Source organism: Salvelinus fontinalis, unplaced genomic scaffold (assembly GCF_029448725.1).
Source record: "Salvelinus fontinalis isolate EN_2023a unplaced genomic scaffold, ASM2944872v1 scaffold_0478, whole genome shotgun sequence".
In the NCBI taxonomy this organism is placed as follows: domain Eukaryota; kingdom Metazoa; phylum Chordata; class Actinopteri; order Salmoniformes; family Salmonidae; genus Salvelinus; species Salvelinus fontinalis.
In genome coordinates, this window is record NW_026600687.1 from 19,606 (window position 1) to 40,319 (window position 20,714).

General features: G+C 47.0%; 1 protein-coding gene across 1 annotated transcript in view; it reads left to right on the top strand.

Annotated features, from left to right (window-relative positions):
* Positions 1 to 2,664: 2,664 nt before the first annotated feature.
* Positions 2,665 to 20,714, top strand: part of LOC129846207 (protein tweety homolog 3-like) — a gene marked incomplete at its 5' end in the record, with an annotated part of 29,910 nt that continues 11,860 nt past the window's right edge. The window contains 10 exons of the mRNA XM_055914210.1: positions 2,665 to 2,891; positions 12,148 to 12,259; positions 13,432 to 13,652; positions 13,927 to 14,022; positions 14,857 to 14,929; positions 15,234 to 15,309; positions 18,165 to 18,220; positions 18,545 to 18,637; positions 18,882 to 18,974; positions 19,684 to 19,820. Coding sequence (XP_055770185.1) covers positions 2,665 to 2,891; positions 12,148 to 12,259; positions 13,432 to 13,652; positions 13,927 to 14,022; positions 14,857 to 14,929; positions 15,234 to 15,309; positions 18,165 to 18,220; positions 18,545 to 18,637; positions 18,882 to 18,974; positions 19,684 to 19,820 — 1,184 coding nt within the window. The remainder of the gene's footprint in view (positions 2,892 to 12,147; positions 12,260 to 13,431; positions 13,653 to 13,926; positions 14,023 to 14,856; positions 14,930 to 15,233; positions 15,310 to 18,164; positions 18,221 to 18,544; positions 18,638 to 18,881; positions 18,975 to 19,683; positions 19,821 to 20,714) is intronic.

A 20,714-nucleotide genomic window follows, 5' to 3' on the forward strand; every position in this document is an offset into this window, starting at 1 on the left:
GTTTGATAGTCTATAGTTTAGGTGTATTAGTTTTGATAGACTATAGTAGACTTCAGCCTTGGAAGGAGGGCGAGAGGGAGGATGATTTTGGGAGAGAGGGAGGATGATTTTGGGAGAGAGGGAGGATGATTTTGGACGAGAGGGAGGATGATTTTGGACGAGAGGGAGGATGATTTTGGACGAGAGGGAGGATGATTTTGGACGAGAGGGAGGATGATTTTGGACGAGAGGGAGGATGATTTTGGACGAGAGGGAGGATGATTTTGGACGAGAGGGAGGATGATTTTGGACGAGAGGGAGGATGATTTTGGACGAGAGGGAGGATGATTTTGGACGAGAGGGAGGATGATTTTGGACGAGAGGGAGGATGATTTTGGACGAGAGGGAGGATGATTTTGGACGAGAGGGAGGATGATTTTGGACGAGAGGGAGGATGATTTTGGACGAGAGGGAGGATGATTTTGGACGAGAGGGAGGATGATTTTGGACGAGAGGGAGGATGATTTTGGACGAGAGGGAGGATGATTTTGGACGAGAGGGAGGATGATTTTGGACGAGAGGGAGGATGATTTTGGACGAGAGGGAGGATGATTTTGGACGAGAGGGAGGATGATTTTGGACGAGAGGGAGGATGATTTTGGACGAGAGGGAGGATGATTTTGGACGAGAGGGAGGATGATTTTGGACGAGAGGGAGGATGATTTTGGACGAGAGGGAGGATGATTTTGGGCGAGAGGGAGGATGATTTTGGACGAGAGGGAGGATGATTTTGGGCGAGAGGGAGGATGATTTTGGGCGAGAGGGAGGATGATTTTGGGCGAGAGGGAGGATGATTTTGGGCGAGAGGGAGGATGATTTTGGGCGAGAGGGAGGATGATTTCGGGCGAGAGGGAGGATGATTTCGGGCGAGAGGGAGGATGATTTCGGGCGAGAGGGAGGATGATTTCGGGCGAGAGGGAGGATGATTTCGGGCGAGAGGGAGGATGATTTCGGGCGAGAGGGAGGATGATTTCGGGCGAGAGGGAGGATGATTTCGGGCGAGAGGGAGGATGATTTCTGGCGAGAGGGAGGATGATTTTTGGCGAGAGGGAGGATGATTTTTGGCGAGAGGGAGGATGATTTTGGACGAGAGGGAGGATGATTTTGGACGAGAGGGAGGATGATTTTGGACGAGAGGGAGGATGATTTTGGACGAGAGGGAGGATGATTTTGGACGAGAGGGAGGATGATTTTGGACGAGAGGGAGGATGATTTTGGACGAGAGGGAGGATGATTTTGGACGAGAGGGAGGATGATTTTGGACGAGAGGGAGGATGATTTTGGACGAGAGGGAGGATGATTTTGGGCGAGAGGGAGGATGATTTTGGACGAGAGGGAGGATGATTTTGGGCGAGAGGGAGGATGATTTTGGGCGAGAGGGAGGATGATTTTGGGCGAGAGGGAGGATGATTTTGGGCGAGAGGGAGGATGATTTTGGGCGAGAGGGAGGATGATTTTGGGCGAGAGGGAGGATGATTTTGGGCGAGAGGGAGGATGATTTTGGGCGAGAGGGAGGATGATTTTGGGCGAGAGGGAGGATGATTTTGGGCGAGAGGGAGGATGATTTTGGGCGAGAGGGAGGATGATTTTGGGCGAGAGGGAGGATGATTTTGGGCGAGAGGGAGGATGATTTCGGGCGAGAGGGAGGATGATTTCGGGCGAGAGGGAGGATGATTTCGGGCGAGAGGGAGGATGATTTCGGGCGAGAGGGAGGATGATTTCGGGCGAGAGGGAGGATGATTTCTGGCGAGAGGGAGGATGATTTTTGGCGAGAGGGAGGATGATTTTGGGCGAGAGGGAGGATGATTTTGGGCGAGAGGGAGGATGATTTTGGGCGAGAGGGAGGATGATTTTGGGCTAGAGGGGGGATGATTTTGGGCGAGAGGGAGGATGATTTTGATACCTGGCTGGTCCTCATTGACTCGACTGCCCCTGCATGGAGAGAAGGAGAACTGCATGTGTATTAGTGAACGTATCTAAATCACGAGGCTAATTTGAATTTCCTGTTGCGCAGGAAAATGATCAGCGACAAAATGAAGATCTGACGTCTGTATGTATAATGTTTAGCTCTACACGAGATTGTACTGTAGGAGTTAGTGATGGGGGACGGGGTGGGGGTTCAGTTGAGGCTGCTTTGTGTTAAGTTACAATCAACTTCCTCTTCTCTTCCTGTACCCTACAATGCTCATTGTGACATCATATGCTCTTTCCTCCCTTTCCCGCCTCTTGTGTTTCTGTCAAAATGGTCCACAGAAAAGGGGAGCAACCCGCTGGGCACAGACGTCAGTTCAACGTCTGGTTTTTGATTTACATTTGATTGAGTTTGTCCACTAGCGTGAATTCAATAATGTGTTGGAACCTGAAGTCAGTTGATTTAGGTGAAAAGGTGAGAGCGAAAAACAGACAAACATTCCCCAGATTCCATTACATTGATGACTTTCTGCTAATCCAATCAGTTTTCCCACGTTAATTCAACGTCATCACATTTTAGGATTTATGTTGTTATTGAAATGACGTGGAAGCAACGTAGACTCAACCAGTTTGTGTCCAGTTGGAAAGGCTTGTTTCTGTACAGGGCCAAAATAGGATTATTGACTTGTCATTTTAGGATCCAGGTGGTTGTGATGTCATATCCTGTCTCTCTCTCCCCAGTCGGTGCTGTTGCTAGGCGGAATAGCGTTGGTGTGTCTGGCTCTGGACCTCCTCTTCCTCCTCTTCTACTCTTTCTGGCTGTGCTGCCGCCGAAGCAAGAACCATGACGACACACACTCTCACTCACACACACACCAGCCCCCCAACCCTGACTGCTGCTGTACCGCCTGGTGCGTCATCATCGCCACGCTCGTCTGCAGGTTAGTGGTAACATACGCACACACACGCACACACACACACACACACACACACACACACACACACGCGCACGCGCGCGCACACACACACACACACACACACACATACACACTCGGGGAGGGAGATTAGACACTGAGTGTGCAAAACATTAAGAACACCTGGTCTTTCCGTGACAGACTAACCAGGTGAATCCAGGTGAAAGGGGGTGGTGCAACTCAATATTAGGAAGGTGTTCTTAATGTTTTGTCCACACAGTGCATAGTATCCTCTATAAGGACATAGTTCAGCTCTATGATGACATTATATAGTATCCTCTATAAGGACATAGTTCTACCAGACTGTTGTAGATCAGCTCTATGATGACATTATATAGTATCCTCGATAAGGACATAGTTCAACCAGTCTGTTGTCGATCAGCTCTATGATGACATTATATAGTAGTCTCTATAAGGACATAGTTCTACCAGTCTGTTGTAGATCCGCTCTATGATGACATTATATAGTATCCTCTATAAGGACATAGTTCTACCAGTCTGTTGTAGATCAGCTCTATGATGACATTATATAGTATCCTCTATAAGGACATAGTTCTACCAGTCTGTTGTCGATCAGCTCTATGATGACATTATATAGTATCCTCTATAAGGACATAGTTCTACCAGTCTGTTGTCGATCAGCTCTATGATGTGTGTGTGTGTCTCTCTCTCTGTCTGTGTGTGTGTGTCTCTCTCTCTGTGTGTGTGTGTCTCTCTGTGTGGTGTGTGTGTCTCTCTGTGTGGTGTGTGTGTCTCTCTGTGTGGTGTCTATGTGTGTGTCTCTGTATATATGTGTGTGTCTGCTTCAAAGGCCCCTACATCTAAACTAAAAAGCGTAAATGTATTTTTGGGGGTAAATCTGTTGAAACCTTTTAAAGGCCTTGGGGGATATTGCCTGTATATAACCTGTATATAGCCTGTATATAACCTGTATATAGCCTGTATATAGCCTGTATATAACCTGTATATAGCCTGTATATAACCTGTATATAGCCTGTATATAACCTGTATATAGCCTGTATATAACCTGTATATAACCTGTATATAGCCTGTATATAGCCTGTATATAGCCTGTATATAGCCTGTATATAACCTGTATATAGCCTGTATAGCCTGACCTGGGAGAACTGGGGGACCTGGGAGAACTGGGGGACCTGGGAGAACTGGGGGACCTGGGAGACCTAGGAGAACTGGGGGACCTGGGAGACCTAGGAGAACTGGGGGACCTGGGAGACCTAGGAGAACTGGGGGACCTGGGAGACCTAGGAGAACTGGGGGACCTGGGAGAACTGGGGGACCTGGGAGACCTAGGAGAACTGGGGGACCTGGGGGACCTGGGAGAACTGGGGGACCTTGGAGAACTGGGGGACCTTGGAGAACTGGGGGACCTCGGAGAACTGGGAGACCTGGGAGAACTGGGGGACCTGGGAGAACTGGGGGACCTCGGAGAACTGGGAGACCTGGGGGACCTGGGAGACCTGGGGGACCTGGGAGAACTGGGGGACCTGGGAGAACTGGGAGAACAGGGGGACCTGTGAGAACTGGGTGAACTGGTGGACCTGGGAGAACTGGGGGACCTCGGAGACCTGGGGGACCTGGGAGAACTGGGGGACCTGGGAGAACTGGGAGAACAGGGGGACCTGTGAGAACTGGGTGAACTGGTGGACCTGGGAGAACTGGGGGACCTGGGAGAACTGGGGGACCTAGGAGAACTGGGGGGACCTAGGAGAACTGGGGGACCTGTGAGAACTGGGTGAACTGGTGGACCTGGGAGAACTGGGGGACCTGGGAGAACTGGGGGACCCGGGAGAACTGGGGGACCTAGGAGAACTGGTGGACCTGGGAGAACTGGGGGACCTAGGAGAACTGGGTGAACTGGGAGACCTGGGAGAACAGGGCGACCTGGGAGAACTGGGCCAGTTTCAGTAGCACAGTTGGAAGCTGAATACTGCTGAACTGTTACAGTATACTGTAAGGTAATCAGTTCTGTATTTTGGGGAAATTCCCTGGAATTTCAATGTTTATAGAACAGTTTTTACACCAAGGTCATTGACCTTGTAACCATAGTAACAGGGCCAGGAGGGGAGAGAGAGAAAGAAAGAGAGAGAGAGAGAGTCCCTGCAGTGACTTGTTTAGGCTCTCTCTCTCTCTCTGCCTCTCTCTGTCTCTCTCTCTTCTCTTTCTCTCATAAACAAGTGTACTCTGTCTGTTCCGTGTGAAGCAGTGTAATAGTGTGATACAGGGTGATGTCAGATTAGCCCAGTGTTTCTGAAATAGATTATTTAGGTCATATTGGACCCTTTGGCTGGCTGGGGTATATACACACACACACACACACACACACACACACACACACACACACACACACACACACACACACACACACACACACACACACACACACACTGACTTGCATCTCCCTTGGCAAACACATTTCAAACACTGCACTCTCTCTCTCTCTTCTCTCTGGTCTAGAAAGGTTGCCATGGAGACAGCAGCAGATTTGATGCAGATGGCATATTCATGATATAGTGAAGAGACAGGGAGCATGGTAGCGATGTGTTTAGCAGGTTTAAATATTTGATGATTAACTGTTATATTTGATGTTAAATATTTGATATTGAGCTCTTTCTCTCTCTCTCTCTCCTATCTCTCTCTCTCGGGCTGTATGTCTCTCGGGCTGTATGTCTCTCTGACTGTATGTCTCTCTGGCTGTATGTCTCTCTGGCTGTATGTCTCTCTGGCGGTATGTCTCTCTGGCGGTATGTCTCTCTGGCGGTATGTCTCTCTGGCGGTATGTCTCTCTGGCGGTATGTCTCTCTGGCTGTATGTGTAGTTCTTCCATTATTTGTTATTGTTAGTTGGTTGTCATGGGAGTTGTTTGCCAGGGCTTTCTGGGCCGATGTGACCAATCACATGGAATCACTGTCATTGGAAGACAGGATAGATTGACTCTGTAAGTCTCTATAGGACTATGACTGTAACTGTCCATGGGCTAACTAATTATATGTAGGGCTTGACATTAGCTTTTTAGCTTTCGGACAAGTAGGACAGATTTCTTACTTGTTCAAAAGCTTAAGTCACTTGTCCAGTCACTTGTAACACAATGTTTACATCATTGTATGATGCAAGAAACCACTTTACAAAATATAATGCATGACTATTTTATTTTTTTTACTATAGAGAATCAGACAGAAATGTAGGCTACACTCAATATGCAAAAAGGCCAGCCTCAAAATACATCACTGCCCCTTTAAGGCTCCCCTTGAGGGACTCCTAGAGTGTCTCCTGGACTAGAGGGTCTCCTAGAGGGTCTCCTAGAGGGTCTCCTAGAGGGTCTCCTGGACTAGAGGGTCTCCTAGAGGGTCTCCTAGATTAGAGGGTCTCCTGGTTTGTCACCCTTGGTAGCCTATAAAATATTGCAACATTACAGTTACAACCAAATACTTTTCATATCTTTATAAAATAATTCCAGGGTTTGAAACTAAGGATGCCCTGTCATCCCTGGGAAATTAAGGATGACCTGTCTTCCCTGGGAAACTAAGGATGACCTGTCATGCCTGGGAAACTAAGGATGCCCTGTCATCCCTGGGAAATTAAGGATGACCTGTCATCCCTGGGAAACTAAGGATGACCTGTCATCCCTGGGAAACTAAGGATGACCTGTCATGCCTGGGAAACTAAGGATGCCCTGTCATCCCTGGGAAATTAAGGATGCCCTGTCATCCCTGGGATGATTAAAAAAACATGTCTGTGGTTCAAAACAGACTCTGGGATGACAGTTCTGGGATGACAGATACACATGTCATACAACCAATGCACATTCACAAATAAAACAATAAGCAATGAGGCTGATGCAACAGATCAGACCGTTTTAGCTTGAAATGTTGATAAAGCTGTTTTTCTTCGTATTATAAGATCAACAATGCGCACGTGGCTGTGGGCAAATGTACCAAAATGCAATTAGCGGGAAAACACCTTCTCAGAGCGCACCGGAACACATCAGCGGTTTCATGTGGCAGAGATGGAAAATATCCATTCGAAATTAAGAAAGGCTAGGTCTAAAGATGCAACAACTAGCATGGGTTGCTAATATGACTAGGATTATCAACAACTAGCATGGGATGCTAATATGACTAGGATTATCAACAACTAGCATGGGATGCTAATATGACTAGGATTATCAACAACTAGCATGGGATGCTAATATGACTAGGATTATCATCAACTAGCATGGGTTGCTAATATGACTAGGATTATCAACAACTAGCATGGGATGCTAATATGACTAGGATTATCAACAACTAGCATGGGATGCTAATATGACTAGGATTATCAACAACTATCATGGGTTACTAATATAACTAGGATTATCAACAACTAGTATGGGTTACTAATATAACTAGGATTATCATCAACTAGCATGTGTTGCTAATATAACTAGGATTATCAACAACTAGCATGGGATGCTAATATGACTAGAATTATCAACAACTAGCATGGGATGCTAATATGACTAGGATTATCAACAATTAGCATGGGTTACTAATATGACTAGGATTATCAACAACTAGCATGGGATGCTAATATGACTAGGATTATCAACAACTAGCATGGATTACTAATATGACTAGGATTATCAACAACTAGCATGGGATGCTAATATGACTAGGATTATCAACAACTAGCATGGGATGCTAATATGACTAGGATTATCAACAATTAGCATGGGTTACTAATATGACTAGGATTATCAACAATTAGCATGGATTACTAATATGACTAGGATTATCAACAACTAGCATGGGATGCTAATATGACTAGGATTATCAACAATTAGCATGGGATGCTAATATGACTAGGATTTAAGCTTTTGGCTGCTGGACAACAAAATCACTTTGATTTGAAAACCAATAGAACATGAGAGAATTGCTGGTTTCCATGGCAGTGTTTCTGAAATCATCCCTTCAACATTGTTATGGTCGTATTTTGGCTAGGCTAGGCTACTTTGAGACAAGGTAAGACACGTCCAGGTTTTAAACAATCAGGTTTATGGTTAAATAGTTTCAAAATGCTGACCGCCTCCGCTCAGATTCAAGGTGGGTGATGTGTGGTGCTCAACAGGCCTTGTCCTTCCCTCTCTGGTCTTCTGACCATGTGATCTGACCGAGCCTCGAGCATGTGGACAGAATCAAGCCTTTAGATGTTAATGTGAATTATCCTTCACGATGTTTGTCAAACATGACTGGCGTTTAGCCTGTGTTTATGTCATGAACAGTCTCATTAAAGTTTGGCTCCATTTTCTGGCGCCTCATCAGTGTTGGGTTGGACATGAGGCTGTAGGCAAATCATCTCCACTTTGACATGTAGGCTTTTTTATTTACGTACCTGGAAAAATAGATTTGAATATTATTCCAATGTTGGCCTCTAATCCAATTTTGATCAGACTAATTGTTTGATATTGTGATTTATTTGTTTTTATTTTGGTTTATTTAAAAATCCTTCTTTAATAATAATATTTTTTCGGGATCGGTGTCCCCCCCACGGGACGGTTAAGCTAACGAAGGCTAATGCGATTAGCATGAGGTTGTAAGTAAGAAGAATATTTCCCAGGACATAGACATATCGGCAGAAAGCTTCCATTCTTGTTAATCTAACTGCACTGTCCAATTTACAGTAGCTATTACAGTGAAAGAATGCAATGCTATTACATTTCCACACACTTCAAAGTGTTTCCTTTCTAATGGTACCAAGAATATATATATCCTTGCTTCAGGGCCTGAGCTACAGGCAGATAGATTTGGGTATGTCAATTTAGGCAAAAATTGATAAAAAGAGGCCGATCCTTAACAGGTTGACTCCTCCCCTTCATCCACACTGATTGAAGTGGATTTAACAGGTGACATCAATAAGGGGTCATAGCTTTCACCTGGATTCACCTGGTCAGTCTGTCATGTTCCTAGTGTTTTATAAACTCAGTGTAAACATGTACACACACACACACACACACACACACTCCTCTGTCCACGTACACTTACATACACACTCCTCTGTCCTCGTACACTTACATACACCCTCCTCTGTCCTCGTACACTTAAATACACCACTACTCTGTCCACGTACACTTACATATACACTCCTCTGTCCTCGTACACTTACATACACACTCCTCTGTCCTCGTACACTTACATACACACTACTCTGTCCACGTACACTGACATATACACTCCTCTGTCCTCGTACACTTACATACACACTCCTCTGTCCTCGTACACTTACATACACACTCCTCTGTCCTCGTACACTTACATACACACTCCTCTGTCCTCGTACACTTACATACACACTCCTCTGTCCTCGTACACTTACATACACACTCCTCTGTCCTCGTACACTTACATACACACTCCTCTGTCCTCGTACACTTACATATACACTCCTCTGTCCTCGTACACTTACATACACACTCCTCTGTCCTCGTACACTTACATACACACTCCTCTGTCCTCGTACACTTACATACACACTACTCTGTCCACGTACACTTACATACACACTCCTCTGTCCTCGTACACTTACACACACACTCCTCTGTCCTCGTACACTTACACACACACACTCCTCTGTCCTCGTACACTTACACACACAGACTCCTCTGTCCACGTACACTTACATATACACTCCTCTGTCCTCGTACACTTACACACACACTCCTCTGTCCTCGTACACTTACACACACACACTCCTCTGTCCTCGTACACTTACACACACACACTCCTCTGTCCTCGTACACTTACATACACACTCCTCTGTCCTCGTACACTTACATACACACTCCTCTGTCCTCGTACACTTACACACACACTCCTCTGTCCTCGTACACTTACATACACACTCCTCTGTCCTCGTACACTTACAAACACACACACTCCTCTGTACTCGTACACTTACACACACACACTCCTCTGTACTCGTACACTTACACACACACACACTCCTCTGTCCTCGTACACTTACACACACACTCCTCTGTACTCGTACACTTACACACACACTCCTCTGTTCTCGTACACTTACACACACACACTCCTCTGTTCTCGTACACTTACACACACACACTCCTCTGTACTCGTACACTTACACACACACTCCTCTGTACTCGTACACTTACACACACACACTCCTCTGTACTCGTACACTTACATACACACTCCTCTGTCCTCGTACACACACACACACTCCTCTGTCCTCGTACACTTACACACACACTCCTCTGTACTCGTACACTTACACACACACACTCCTCTATCCTCGTACACTTACATACACACTCCTCTGTCACTGTTTCTGAGGCAGCAGTGGCACTGACCTCACAGACTGAGAGAACACGCTTTACCTATATCCTTCTCTTTCTCTCTCTAGCTCTCACGCTCGCTCTCAAGCTCGCTCCCTCTCTCACTCGCTCTCTCTCTAGCTCTCTCTCTCTCTAGCTCTCTCTCTCTCTAGCTCTCACGCTCGCTCTCACGCTCGCTCTCTCTCTCACTCGCTCTCTCTCTAGCTCCCTCTCTCTCTAGCTCTCACGCTCGCTCTCAAGCTCGCTCTCTCTCTCACTCGCTCTCTCTCTAGCTCCCTCTCTCTCTAGCTCTCACGCTCGCTCTCAAGCTGGCTCTCTCGCACTCGCTCTCTCGCTCTCTCTCTAGCTCTCACGCTCGCTCTCAAGCTCGCTCTCTCTCTCACTCGCTCTCTCTCTAGCTCCCTCTCTCTCTAGCTCTCACGCTCGCGCTCAAGCTCGCTCTCTCTCTCACTCGCTCTCTCTCTAGCTCTCTCTCTCTCTAGCTCTCTCTCTCTCTAGCTCTCACGCTCATGCTCGCTCTCTCTCTCTCTCTCTCTCTAGCTCTCTCTCTCTCTAGCTCTCTCTCTCGCTCTCTCTCTAGCTCTCTCTCTCTAGCTCTCACGCTCGCTCTCAAGCTTGCTCTCTCGCTCTCTCTCACTCGCTCTCTCTCTCGCTCTCTCAGCTAGCTCTCTTTCTCTCTAGCTCTCACGCTCGCTCTCATGCTCGCTCTCATGCTCGCTCTCTCTCTCTCTCTCTAGCTCTCTCTCTAGCTCTCTCTCTCTCCCCATCTCTCCTCTCTCTCTAAGCGGATGGAGGAAGTCATTAAATCCTCTGGTAGAAGGAGGCATTAGAACAGTGAGAATAAACAGAGTGAGAGCGAGAGCTTAAGAGAGAAAGACAGAGGGAGAGAATTTGTTTGATTCTCCCTCCCCCTTCCTTCCATTATCTAGCATACACATTGTTTCCTCCCTCCCTCTACGCCTCCCTCCCTCCCTCTCTCCATGCCTCCCTCCCTCCCTCTCTGCATGCCTTCCTCCCTCCCTCCATCTCTGTGGTATAACAATATGAGGTCCATCGTAGAACTCTGATTAAACCACAGAGCTCTTTTAATGGGTGGACACACACATACACACACATACACACACCCAGGGTTTAACAGGGGGTAGAGGGGATGGAGGGGGAAGTGTAGTTAATGGAGTAGAATAATGTGCTATGATGATGGTTCTAAATGTGTGTGGACAGTTAGCCTGTAGAAGACATTATTACAGAGACAAACAGAGGACTGGATAGTCCATGTGAGTGAGGCTGTTGTTTAGAGAGAGGGGGGAGAAGGGGGGCAGCGTGAGAAGAGAGGGGCACGGGATGGAGGGAGAGAGGGGTGTGTGTGTGTGTGTGTGTGTGTGTGTGTGTGTGTGTGTGTGTGTGTGTGTGTGTGTGTGTGTGTGTGTGTGTGTGTGTGTGTGTGTGTGTGTGTGTGTGTTCGTGTGTGTGTGCTGGAGCCAGAGCTGCAGAATAATCACATTATGTGTGGTCTGGCGACCCGGCCATTGTCCAGCCATAGTGTGATTCCTGGTAGTCCTATAGCCGTAGGGAGAGCCTCTGTCTGTCTGTCTGTCTACTCCACACTGTCCCCCGCTGTCCTATAGCCGTAGGGAGAGGTTGGGGACAGAGCTCTGTCTGTCTGTCTGTCTGTCTGTCTGTCTGTCTGTCTGTCTGTCTGTCTTACTCCACACTGTCTCCTGCTGGTGGGTGATAGAACAGCAATCACTCACACAGAGGCTGGACTGTGTGTGCTTGCGTGCGCGTGTGTGTGATATGGGCCAATGCGATAACACTTCCTGTAATATCGGCAAATGAGATAACACTTCCTGTTTCCTGTCTTTTCCGCAGTGCCGGCATTGCCGTGGGTTTCTATGGAAACGGGGAGTCATGTGACGGAGCCAACCGCCTGGCATATTCTCTTCGGCACGCCAACCGCACCGTGGCAGGGGTCGACAAACTGGTGGGACAGTCACACACACACACACCAAACACATACACACACACAAGCGCTAACATCCCTCCCCTTTCATCCTACCTCACAGAGCGCTAACATCCCTCCCCTTTCATCCTACCACACAGAGTGCTAACATCCCTCCCCTTTCATCCTACCACACAGAGTGCTAACATCCCTCCACTTTCATCCTACCACACAGAGCGCTAACATCCCTCCACTTTCATCCTACCTCAGAGCGCTAACATCCCTCCCCTTTCATCCTACCTCACAGAGCGCTAACATCCCTCCCCTTTCATCCTACCGCACAGAGCGCTAACATCCCTCCACTTTCATCCTACCACACAGAGCGCTAACATCCCTCCACTTTCATCCTACCACACAGAGCGCTAACATCCCTCCCCTTTCATCCTACCACACAGAGCGCTAACATCCCTCCCCTTTCATCCTACCGCACAGAGCGCTAACATCCCTCCCCTTTCATCCTACCACACAGAGCGCTAACATCCCTCCACTTTCATCCTACCGCACAGAGCGCTAACATCCCTCCACTTTCATCCTACCGCACAGAGCGCTAACATCCCTCCCCTTTCATCCTACCGCACAGAGCGCTAACATCCCTCCCCTTTCATCCTACAACACAGAGCGCTAACATCCCTCCCCTTTCATCCTACCACACAGAGCGCTAACATCCTTCCCCTTTCATCCTACCACACAGAGCGCTAACATCCCTCCCCTTTCATCCTACCACACAGAGCGCTAACATCCCTCCCCTTTCATCCTACCACACAGAGCGCTAACATCCCTCCCCTTTCATCCTACCGCACAGAGCGCTAACATCCCTCCCCTTTCATCCTACCACACAGAGCGCTAACATCCCTCCCCTTTCATCCTACCACACAGAGCGCTAACATCCCTCCACTTTCATCCTACCACACAGAGCGCTAACATCCCTCCCCTTTCATCCTACCACACAGAGCGCTAACATCCCTCCCCTTTCATCCTACCACACAGAGCGCTAACATCCTTCCCCTTTCATCCTACCTCACAGAGCGCTAACATCCCTCCCCTTTCATCCTACCACACAGAGCGCTAACATCCCTCCCCTTTCATCCTACCTCTCAACACCTTCCAGATTGTAAAAAACACTCACAAATGTGCCTCTGTCTCTGTCTCTGTAGGTGACGGACAGTGCCCTGTCTCTGAACCAGACAGTGGAGGGAGGTCTGGTCCAGTTGGAGACGGTCTACTCTGAACAGACTGACTATGTGTCCATCGTCCAGAAGCTCCAGGGTCATCTGGATGAGCTGGTCAGACTCATGGTGGACATCCCCTTCTGGAGTAATTCTGATATCTCCCTAGAAGACCTGGCCTTCCAGACTGAGGTCTTTGACTGGTACAGGTGAGTTACAGCTGTATACATGTACTATACATGGTTAATATCTCCCTAGAAGACCTGGCCTTCCAGACTGAGGTCTTTGACTGGTACAGGTGAGTGACAGCTGTGTACATGTACTATACATGGTTAGCATTACAGTTGTCTCTGCTGGACTAGCTGAAGACCTGCCTTCCTCTTATATATTGTCTCATATATTGTGTTATATTATATATTTGTACCTGACTCTGTTGTATATAGTGTTGTACATAGTGTTGTATATAGTGTTGTATATTTCCAGGTGGCTGGTATACCTGACTCTGCTCCTGTTTGATGTTCTGATCTGTCTGCTGGTTCTGTTCGGACTGATACGCAACTCTAAAGGCACTCTGATTGGGTGAGCCACACCATATGATGACCACAGAGAACTCTGGATGGGTGGATGGATGGAGAGAAAGAGATAGGTCTGAGAGAGAATTGGGAGAAGGAAAATGAGTAGAGATGCGTTACTAGTTGTAGGGGATGAGAAGGGGAGAGAGGAGTTTAGGCTGGTAGAGCGAGGGATGATTAGAGGGAGAGAGGAGTTTAGGCTGGTAGAGCGAGGGATGATTAGAGGGAGAGAGGAGTTTAGGCTGGTAGAGCGAGGGATGATTAGAGGGAGAGGAGTTTAGGCTGGTAGAGCGAGGGATGATTAGATGGAGAGAGGAGTTTAGGCTGGTAGAGCGAGGGATGATTAGAGGGATAGAGGAGTTTAGGCAGGTAGAGCGAGGGAGAGAGGAGTTTAGGCTGGTAGAGCGAGGGATGATTAGAGGAGAGTTGTGGAGTCAGGACATGATGAGAGAAGAAAGGAAAGAGAGAGATGATGAGATTGAAAGAGCGAGAGATGGTAGGAGAGAGAGAGAGGATAGGAGTGAGAGCGAGAGAAAGTGAGGGTAGGGTAGGAGAGAGCGAGCAGGAGAGAGAGAGATTGACAGAGTGGGAGTGAGGACACATTAAGACCATCTTGTGTGCATGACTCACATGTCACAGGTTGTGTGTGTGTTTGTTACATGTCTCTGACTCAACCCCACGTTGTTTTACACACAAACAGTGATTTCACAGCATTGAACATTGTGTTACTCTCTCTCTCTCTCTCTCTCTCTCTCTCTCTCTCTCTCTCTCTCTCTCTCTCTCTCTCTCTCTCTCTCTGTCTCTGTCTCTGTCTCTGTCTCTGTCTCTGTCTCTCTCTCAGGGTGTGTTTGTTGGGTGTTCTGACTCTCATCATCAGCTGGGGGTCTCTGGGACTGGAGCTGGCAGCTGCCGCGGTGAGTGTCTCCATGGAAACGTGTCGCTAGGACAACGGCAGTTTCCTGTGACATGACATCATTTCACTGCATTTCTATTGGCTTAGACAAAGTAGTGTAGATTAATGATTATGTAAAGTCAATCACCCTTAAGACCCAAGATACCTTACTTTTAATTTGCTCTGAACCCGATGTTTGGTTGTGTTTGTGTTGTGTTATGTTGTGGTTGTGGTTGTGTTGTGATACATTTTTTTTTGTGGTTATGGTTGTGTGTGTGTGTGTGGTTGTATTGTGGTTGTGTGATGGTCATATGGTCTCTCCACAGACGGCCAGCGACTTCTGTGTTTCCCCGGATACCTACATCACCAGGGTAACCAAGGAGAACGCTGTCATCGACCAAGGTAGGGGAACGAGGGAAGGACCACGCTGGATGGAAGGAGTTGGAGAAATGTGGGAACAGAAGGAGGGAAGAGGAGAGGCAGGGAAAGAAGAGACTGAAAGATAGATAGAACAACTACAGGAACACGGGCAGGGAATGAAGTAGAGGGGGAAGTGATGGATGGACGCATCTCTGTCCTCTGGGTTCCATCTTTCTGACAGACAGGTCAACATTGACCTTGACACACACACTCTGTTCTCCCCACTGTGTGTGTGTGTGTTCCAGTGGGGAGTGTATATGATTGACAGTTTGCTATCTGTCTCTGTGGCAACGCTCCAGCAACTCTTCTATCTCCGCCCTGCTTTCTCTCTCCTGACTGTGTGTATCCTTTATCTTTTCATTCAAGCTATTGTCTTATTAACGGTCTCTACCTTATTATCGGCCTCCGCCTTATTATCGGCCTACGCCTTATTATCGGCCTCCACCTTATTATCGGTCTCATCTTATCGGCCTCCGCCTTATTATCGGCCTCCTCCTTATTATCGGCCTCCTCCTTATTATCGGCCTCCTCCTTATTATCCGCCTCCGCCTTATTAACGGTCTCCGCCTTATTAACGGCCTCCGCCTTATTATCGGTCTCTTCTTATCGGCCTCCGCCTTATTATCCGCCTCCGCCTTATTATCCGCCTCCGCCTTATTATCCGCCTCCGCCTTATTATCCGCCTCCGCCTTATTATCCGCCTCCGCCTTATTAACGGCCTCCGCCTTATTATCGGTCTCATCTTATCGGCCTCCGCCTTATTATCGGCCTCCGCCTTATTATCGGCCTCCTCCTTATTATCGGCCTCCTCCTTATTATCGGCCTCCGTCTTATTATCCGCCTCCGCCTTCTTAACGGTCTCCGCCTTCTTAACGGCCTCCGCCTTATTATCGGTCTCGTCTTATTAACGGCCTCCACCTTATTAGCGGTCTCATCTTATCGGCCTCCGTCTTATTATCGGCCTCCGCCTTATTAGCGGCCTCCACCTTATTATCGGTCTCATCTTATCGGCCTCCGTCTTATTATCGGCCTCGTCTTATCATCGGCCTCTGTCTTATTAATGCAAGTTAGTCTGTTCAGTGTGATATTCTTATTATTCTACCCTCCCCTTCCTTCCTTATCTCTCTCTCATCTCTTTTTCTCTCTTTTTCTCTCCTCCCTCTCATCTATCTCTCTCTCTCTCCCCTCTTCCCTCCCCCCCTCATCTATCTCTCTCTCTCTCTCCCCCCTTCCCTCCCTCCCTCCCTGTCTGTTTTGAAGCTCAAGGTTGTTCTTCAGTGGTCAACCTTTCAGAGAACCTTCTCCATCCCTCCCTCCCTCCCTCCAGTCTGATGCAACAGATCACAACGTTTCGCTTCAAATGTTGACGAACTATTATTTATTCACATTAGAGAGACAGAGATGGAAAATATCCATTAGAAATGTATACAGAGGGGAGATCTAGTATGCAACAACTAGCATAGGATGCTAATATGACTAGGATTATCAACAACTAGCATAGGATGCTAATATGACTAGGATTATCAACAACTAACATGGGTTACTAATATGACTAGGATTATCAACAACTAGCATGGGATGCTAATATGACTAGGATTATCAACAACTAGCATGGGATGCTAATATGACTAGGATTATCATCAACTAGCATGGGATGCTAATATGACTAGGATTATCAACAACTAGCATGGGATGCTAATATGACTAGGATTATCATCAACTAGCATGGGTTACTAATATAATTAAGATTATCAACAACTAGCATGGGATGCTAATATGACTAGGATTATCAACAACTAGCATGGGTTACTAATATGACTAGAATTATCAACAACTAGCATAGGATGCTAATATTATTAGGATTATCAACAACTAGCATGGGTTACTAATATGACTAGGATTATCAACAACTAGCATGGGTTACTAATATAGCTAGGACTGTGCCTTTGGCTACTGGACAATGAAAGAAAGTTGACATAAAATAATTGCCTCCACGGATATGCTCTGATTTTTGGCTGGGCTACTTTGAAGCAAGACATTCCTCATAATATGTAGTAAAACGTTCAGGTTTAAAACAATTTAAAACATGTTTTCAAAATGCATACTGCCTCCAGCTCATTACAAAGTGGTGTGTGACGCGCTGATAAAGCCCGCCTCCATTGCCTAGGCAACGACTGTTTGAGATTCCTTAGCAGCAGCTGTCTGGCAGATTTTCCGCTCAAAGGCTCTGTATGCTGTGTGGTAAATAACATACATAAGGAATATACTGTCCACACACAGGCCAATTCAATTCCACTAGATGAACCTATAGACCAATAAGCCTGACCGGTCAAATGTATTTCCATCAATGAAGAGGTTAAAAAGACATTATTTAACAAGGTTTTTTTTCTTCTTCTCCCAGACAATTTTATTTATCGCTTTTCAAAAAACAAATATCTGCCAAAAGCCGGCTATTACCATCTAACAGAAGCCCTGGTGGGTGTGTTTACATTGGGGTTCATAGACTTGTTTTTTTGGGTCGCTCAGCGGCCTGTTACAGTTCATGTTTGTTTGTTCCTTATCAGTCCTAGTTTTAATTATTTACTGATTTAGGGTTTGAAGACCTAGGGTGAATGATCCTCTCTCTCTCTCTCTCTCTCTCTCTCTCTCTCTCTCTCATTGTTTAGACGTTCTTATATTGACTGTGTTTGTCCTCATTATCATACTCTATCGTCTATAGAATGTCTTTAGGTATTTTTGTAAATAAGAACTTTTTCCATTTGAATTGATCTACCAGATTCAATAAAGGGGGTAAATAAATACATTATTAATATCAATATGTGTCTGTTTCTCTCCAGATATCCTGCAGTATTACCTGAGGTGCAGCAGTGGCCAATCAAATCCTTTCCAGCATGTATGACTCCACCTCCTCCACACACATTCTAATCAGGAAGAATGAAGTCCTTCCCTTCACTAAAGTCCTGTGTGTGTGTGTGTGTGGTGTGTGTGTGTGGTGTGTGGTGTGTGGTGTGTGGTGTGTGGTGTGGTGTGGTGTGGTGTGTGTGTGTGTGTGTGTGTGTGTGTGTGTGTGTGTGTGTGTGTGGGTGTGTGGGTGTGTGGGTGTGTGGGTGTGTGGTGTGTGGTGTGTGTGTGTGGTGTGTGGTGTGTGGTGTGTGTGTGTGTGTGTGGTGTGTGGTGTGTGGTGTGGTGTGTGTGTGTGTGTGTGTGTGTGTTGCAGAAGCTGTCTGGCAGTCACAAAGCCCTGGTTGAGATGCAAGATGACGTGGCAGAACTACTACAGTCAGCTATACGGGATTACCCCAACACCAAGGTAGGGGTGTGTGAGTGTGTGTGCAGGTGTTCGTGTGTCTGTGTGTGCGGGTGTTCGTGTGTCTGTGTGTGCGGGTGTTCGTGTGTGTGTCTGTGAGTGTGTGTCTGTGCGGGTGTGTGTGAGTGTGTGTCTGTGCGGGTGTGTGTGCGGGTGTTCGTGTGTGTGTCTGTGTGTCTGTGAGTGTGTGTCTGTGCGGGTGTGTGTCTGTCTGAGTGTGTGTGTAACCTCTGCTGTGGTTCTTTAGGGGACTCTGGAACAGATTCAAACTGTATTGAACTCTACGGAGGTTGGCCTTCATCAACTCACCGCTCTGGTCGACTGTCGCAGCCTGCACATGGTGAGATACAGTGTGTGTGAGTGAGAGAGACAGGGGATGAGCTCCTCTCCTTCAAATAAATAAAACAATCTTGGTCCCTCCCCCTGTTCAACTGTTCATTATTTATAGATGGGGTAGCTACTCTCTCTCTTTCTCTCTCTCTCTCTTACTCCCCCACTCTCTGTCTATTTTTCTCCCCTCTCTCTCTCTCTCCTCTCACCCTTCATGATAACGACAGTGATTTTCCTCTTCTTGAAGTCCAGAAAGTGAAAGCTTGTTAAATCCCACCTCTTTTTCACCTTGATTCTTGTGAACCATTTTCAAACAGTGTTGTCGTGTTGTGATGAGTAAGAGTTGTTACCAAGGAGATCTCAAACCACCAGGCTGTCTCTTTCGTCAAATCAAACAACTGACAACAACCCTCATAGGACAATATGACTCACTCCTGCTCCTCTCTCCTCTCCGCCTCTTCTCTTATACTCTTCTCTCTTCACCTCTTCTCTTATCCTCTCCGCTTCTCTTCATCTCTTCTCCTCTTCTCTCTTCACCTCTTCTCTTATCCTCTCCGCTTCTCTTCTTCTCTTCTCTTATCCTCTTCTCTCTTCTTCTCTAACAGGGTGTTGTTGTGTTCCAGGACTATGTCCAGGCTCTAACAGGGTGGTGTTATGTTGTTGTGTTCCAGGACTATGTCCAGGCTCTAACAGGGTGGTGTTATGTTGTTGTGTTCCAGGACTATGTCCAGGCTCTAACAGGGTTGTGTTATGATGGAGTGGAGGGGCTGATCTACCTGGTGCTGTTCTCCTTCGTCACAGCTCTCATGTTCTCCTCCATCGTCTGCAGTGTGCCACACACCTGGCAGAGCAAGAGGTAACACACCTGAACACACACCTGAACGCACACAACACAAACACCTTAAAACACACAACACAAACACCTAAACACACACATGGCAGAGCAAGAGGTGACACACCTGAACACACACATCTGTCCTATTCCCTGCTAAGACATTAATCAAATCTTACTGCTACTACTACTAATAATACTACTACTAATACTGCTACTAATACTGCTACTACTACTGCTACTACTAATACTACTACTAATACTACTGCGGCTACTACTACTATAACTAATACTACTACTGTACACAGCCTTCATGTTTAGTATAGTGCATCTGTCTGTCCGTCTATCAGACTCTCTCGTCCGTCTTTCTGTATGCACCCGTCTCCCAGTTCTTTTACATCTTCTAATTGGTTCAACACCGTTATTTTCTGTCCCCCCCTTCATCCCTCCTTCTGTTTCTTCTCCTCTTCCTCGTCCTCCTTTCTCCTACCAATGTTCTGATTTGTAAAAACCTGTGACTCGGAATGGGACGATGGAATCCTCCGTAACAGTTGATGGGAACACGGATCATATCATATATAGATTAAGGGTCATTGACGGTTTGGCCCGTGGCGTAATATATTTTGTACTAATACATTGACTTCTCAATGGACATCTGTATAGCGACAGAGATTCTATGTGGCCCTCATCGACCTCCTCCTGTGTCTCTATCATCTAGAAGAGAGGCCCTGGCAGAGTGCCTCATGTAGGAGCAGTCCTGCTTTTGAGCTCTGTGTGTGGATGAGTTTTGGGCAGCGTTATAGTGTGGCAGCATGAGAACCTATGATGAAATAGTACTGCTGCCCCCTGGTGGTGTGAAGCGATGGCAGCTGAATCTTCTCGGTAAACCAGTGCTTGCCTCTTCACTGCGATCTAAGG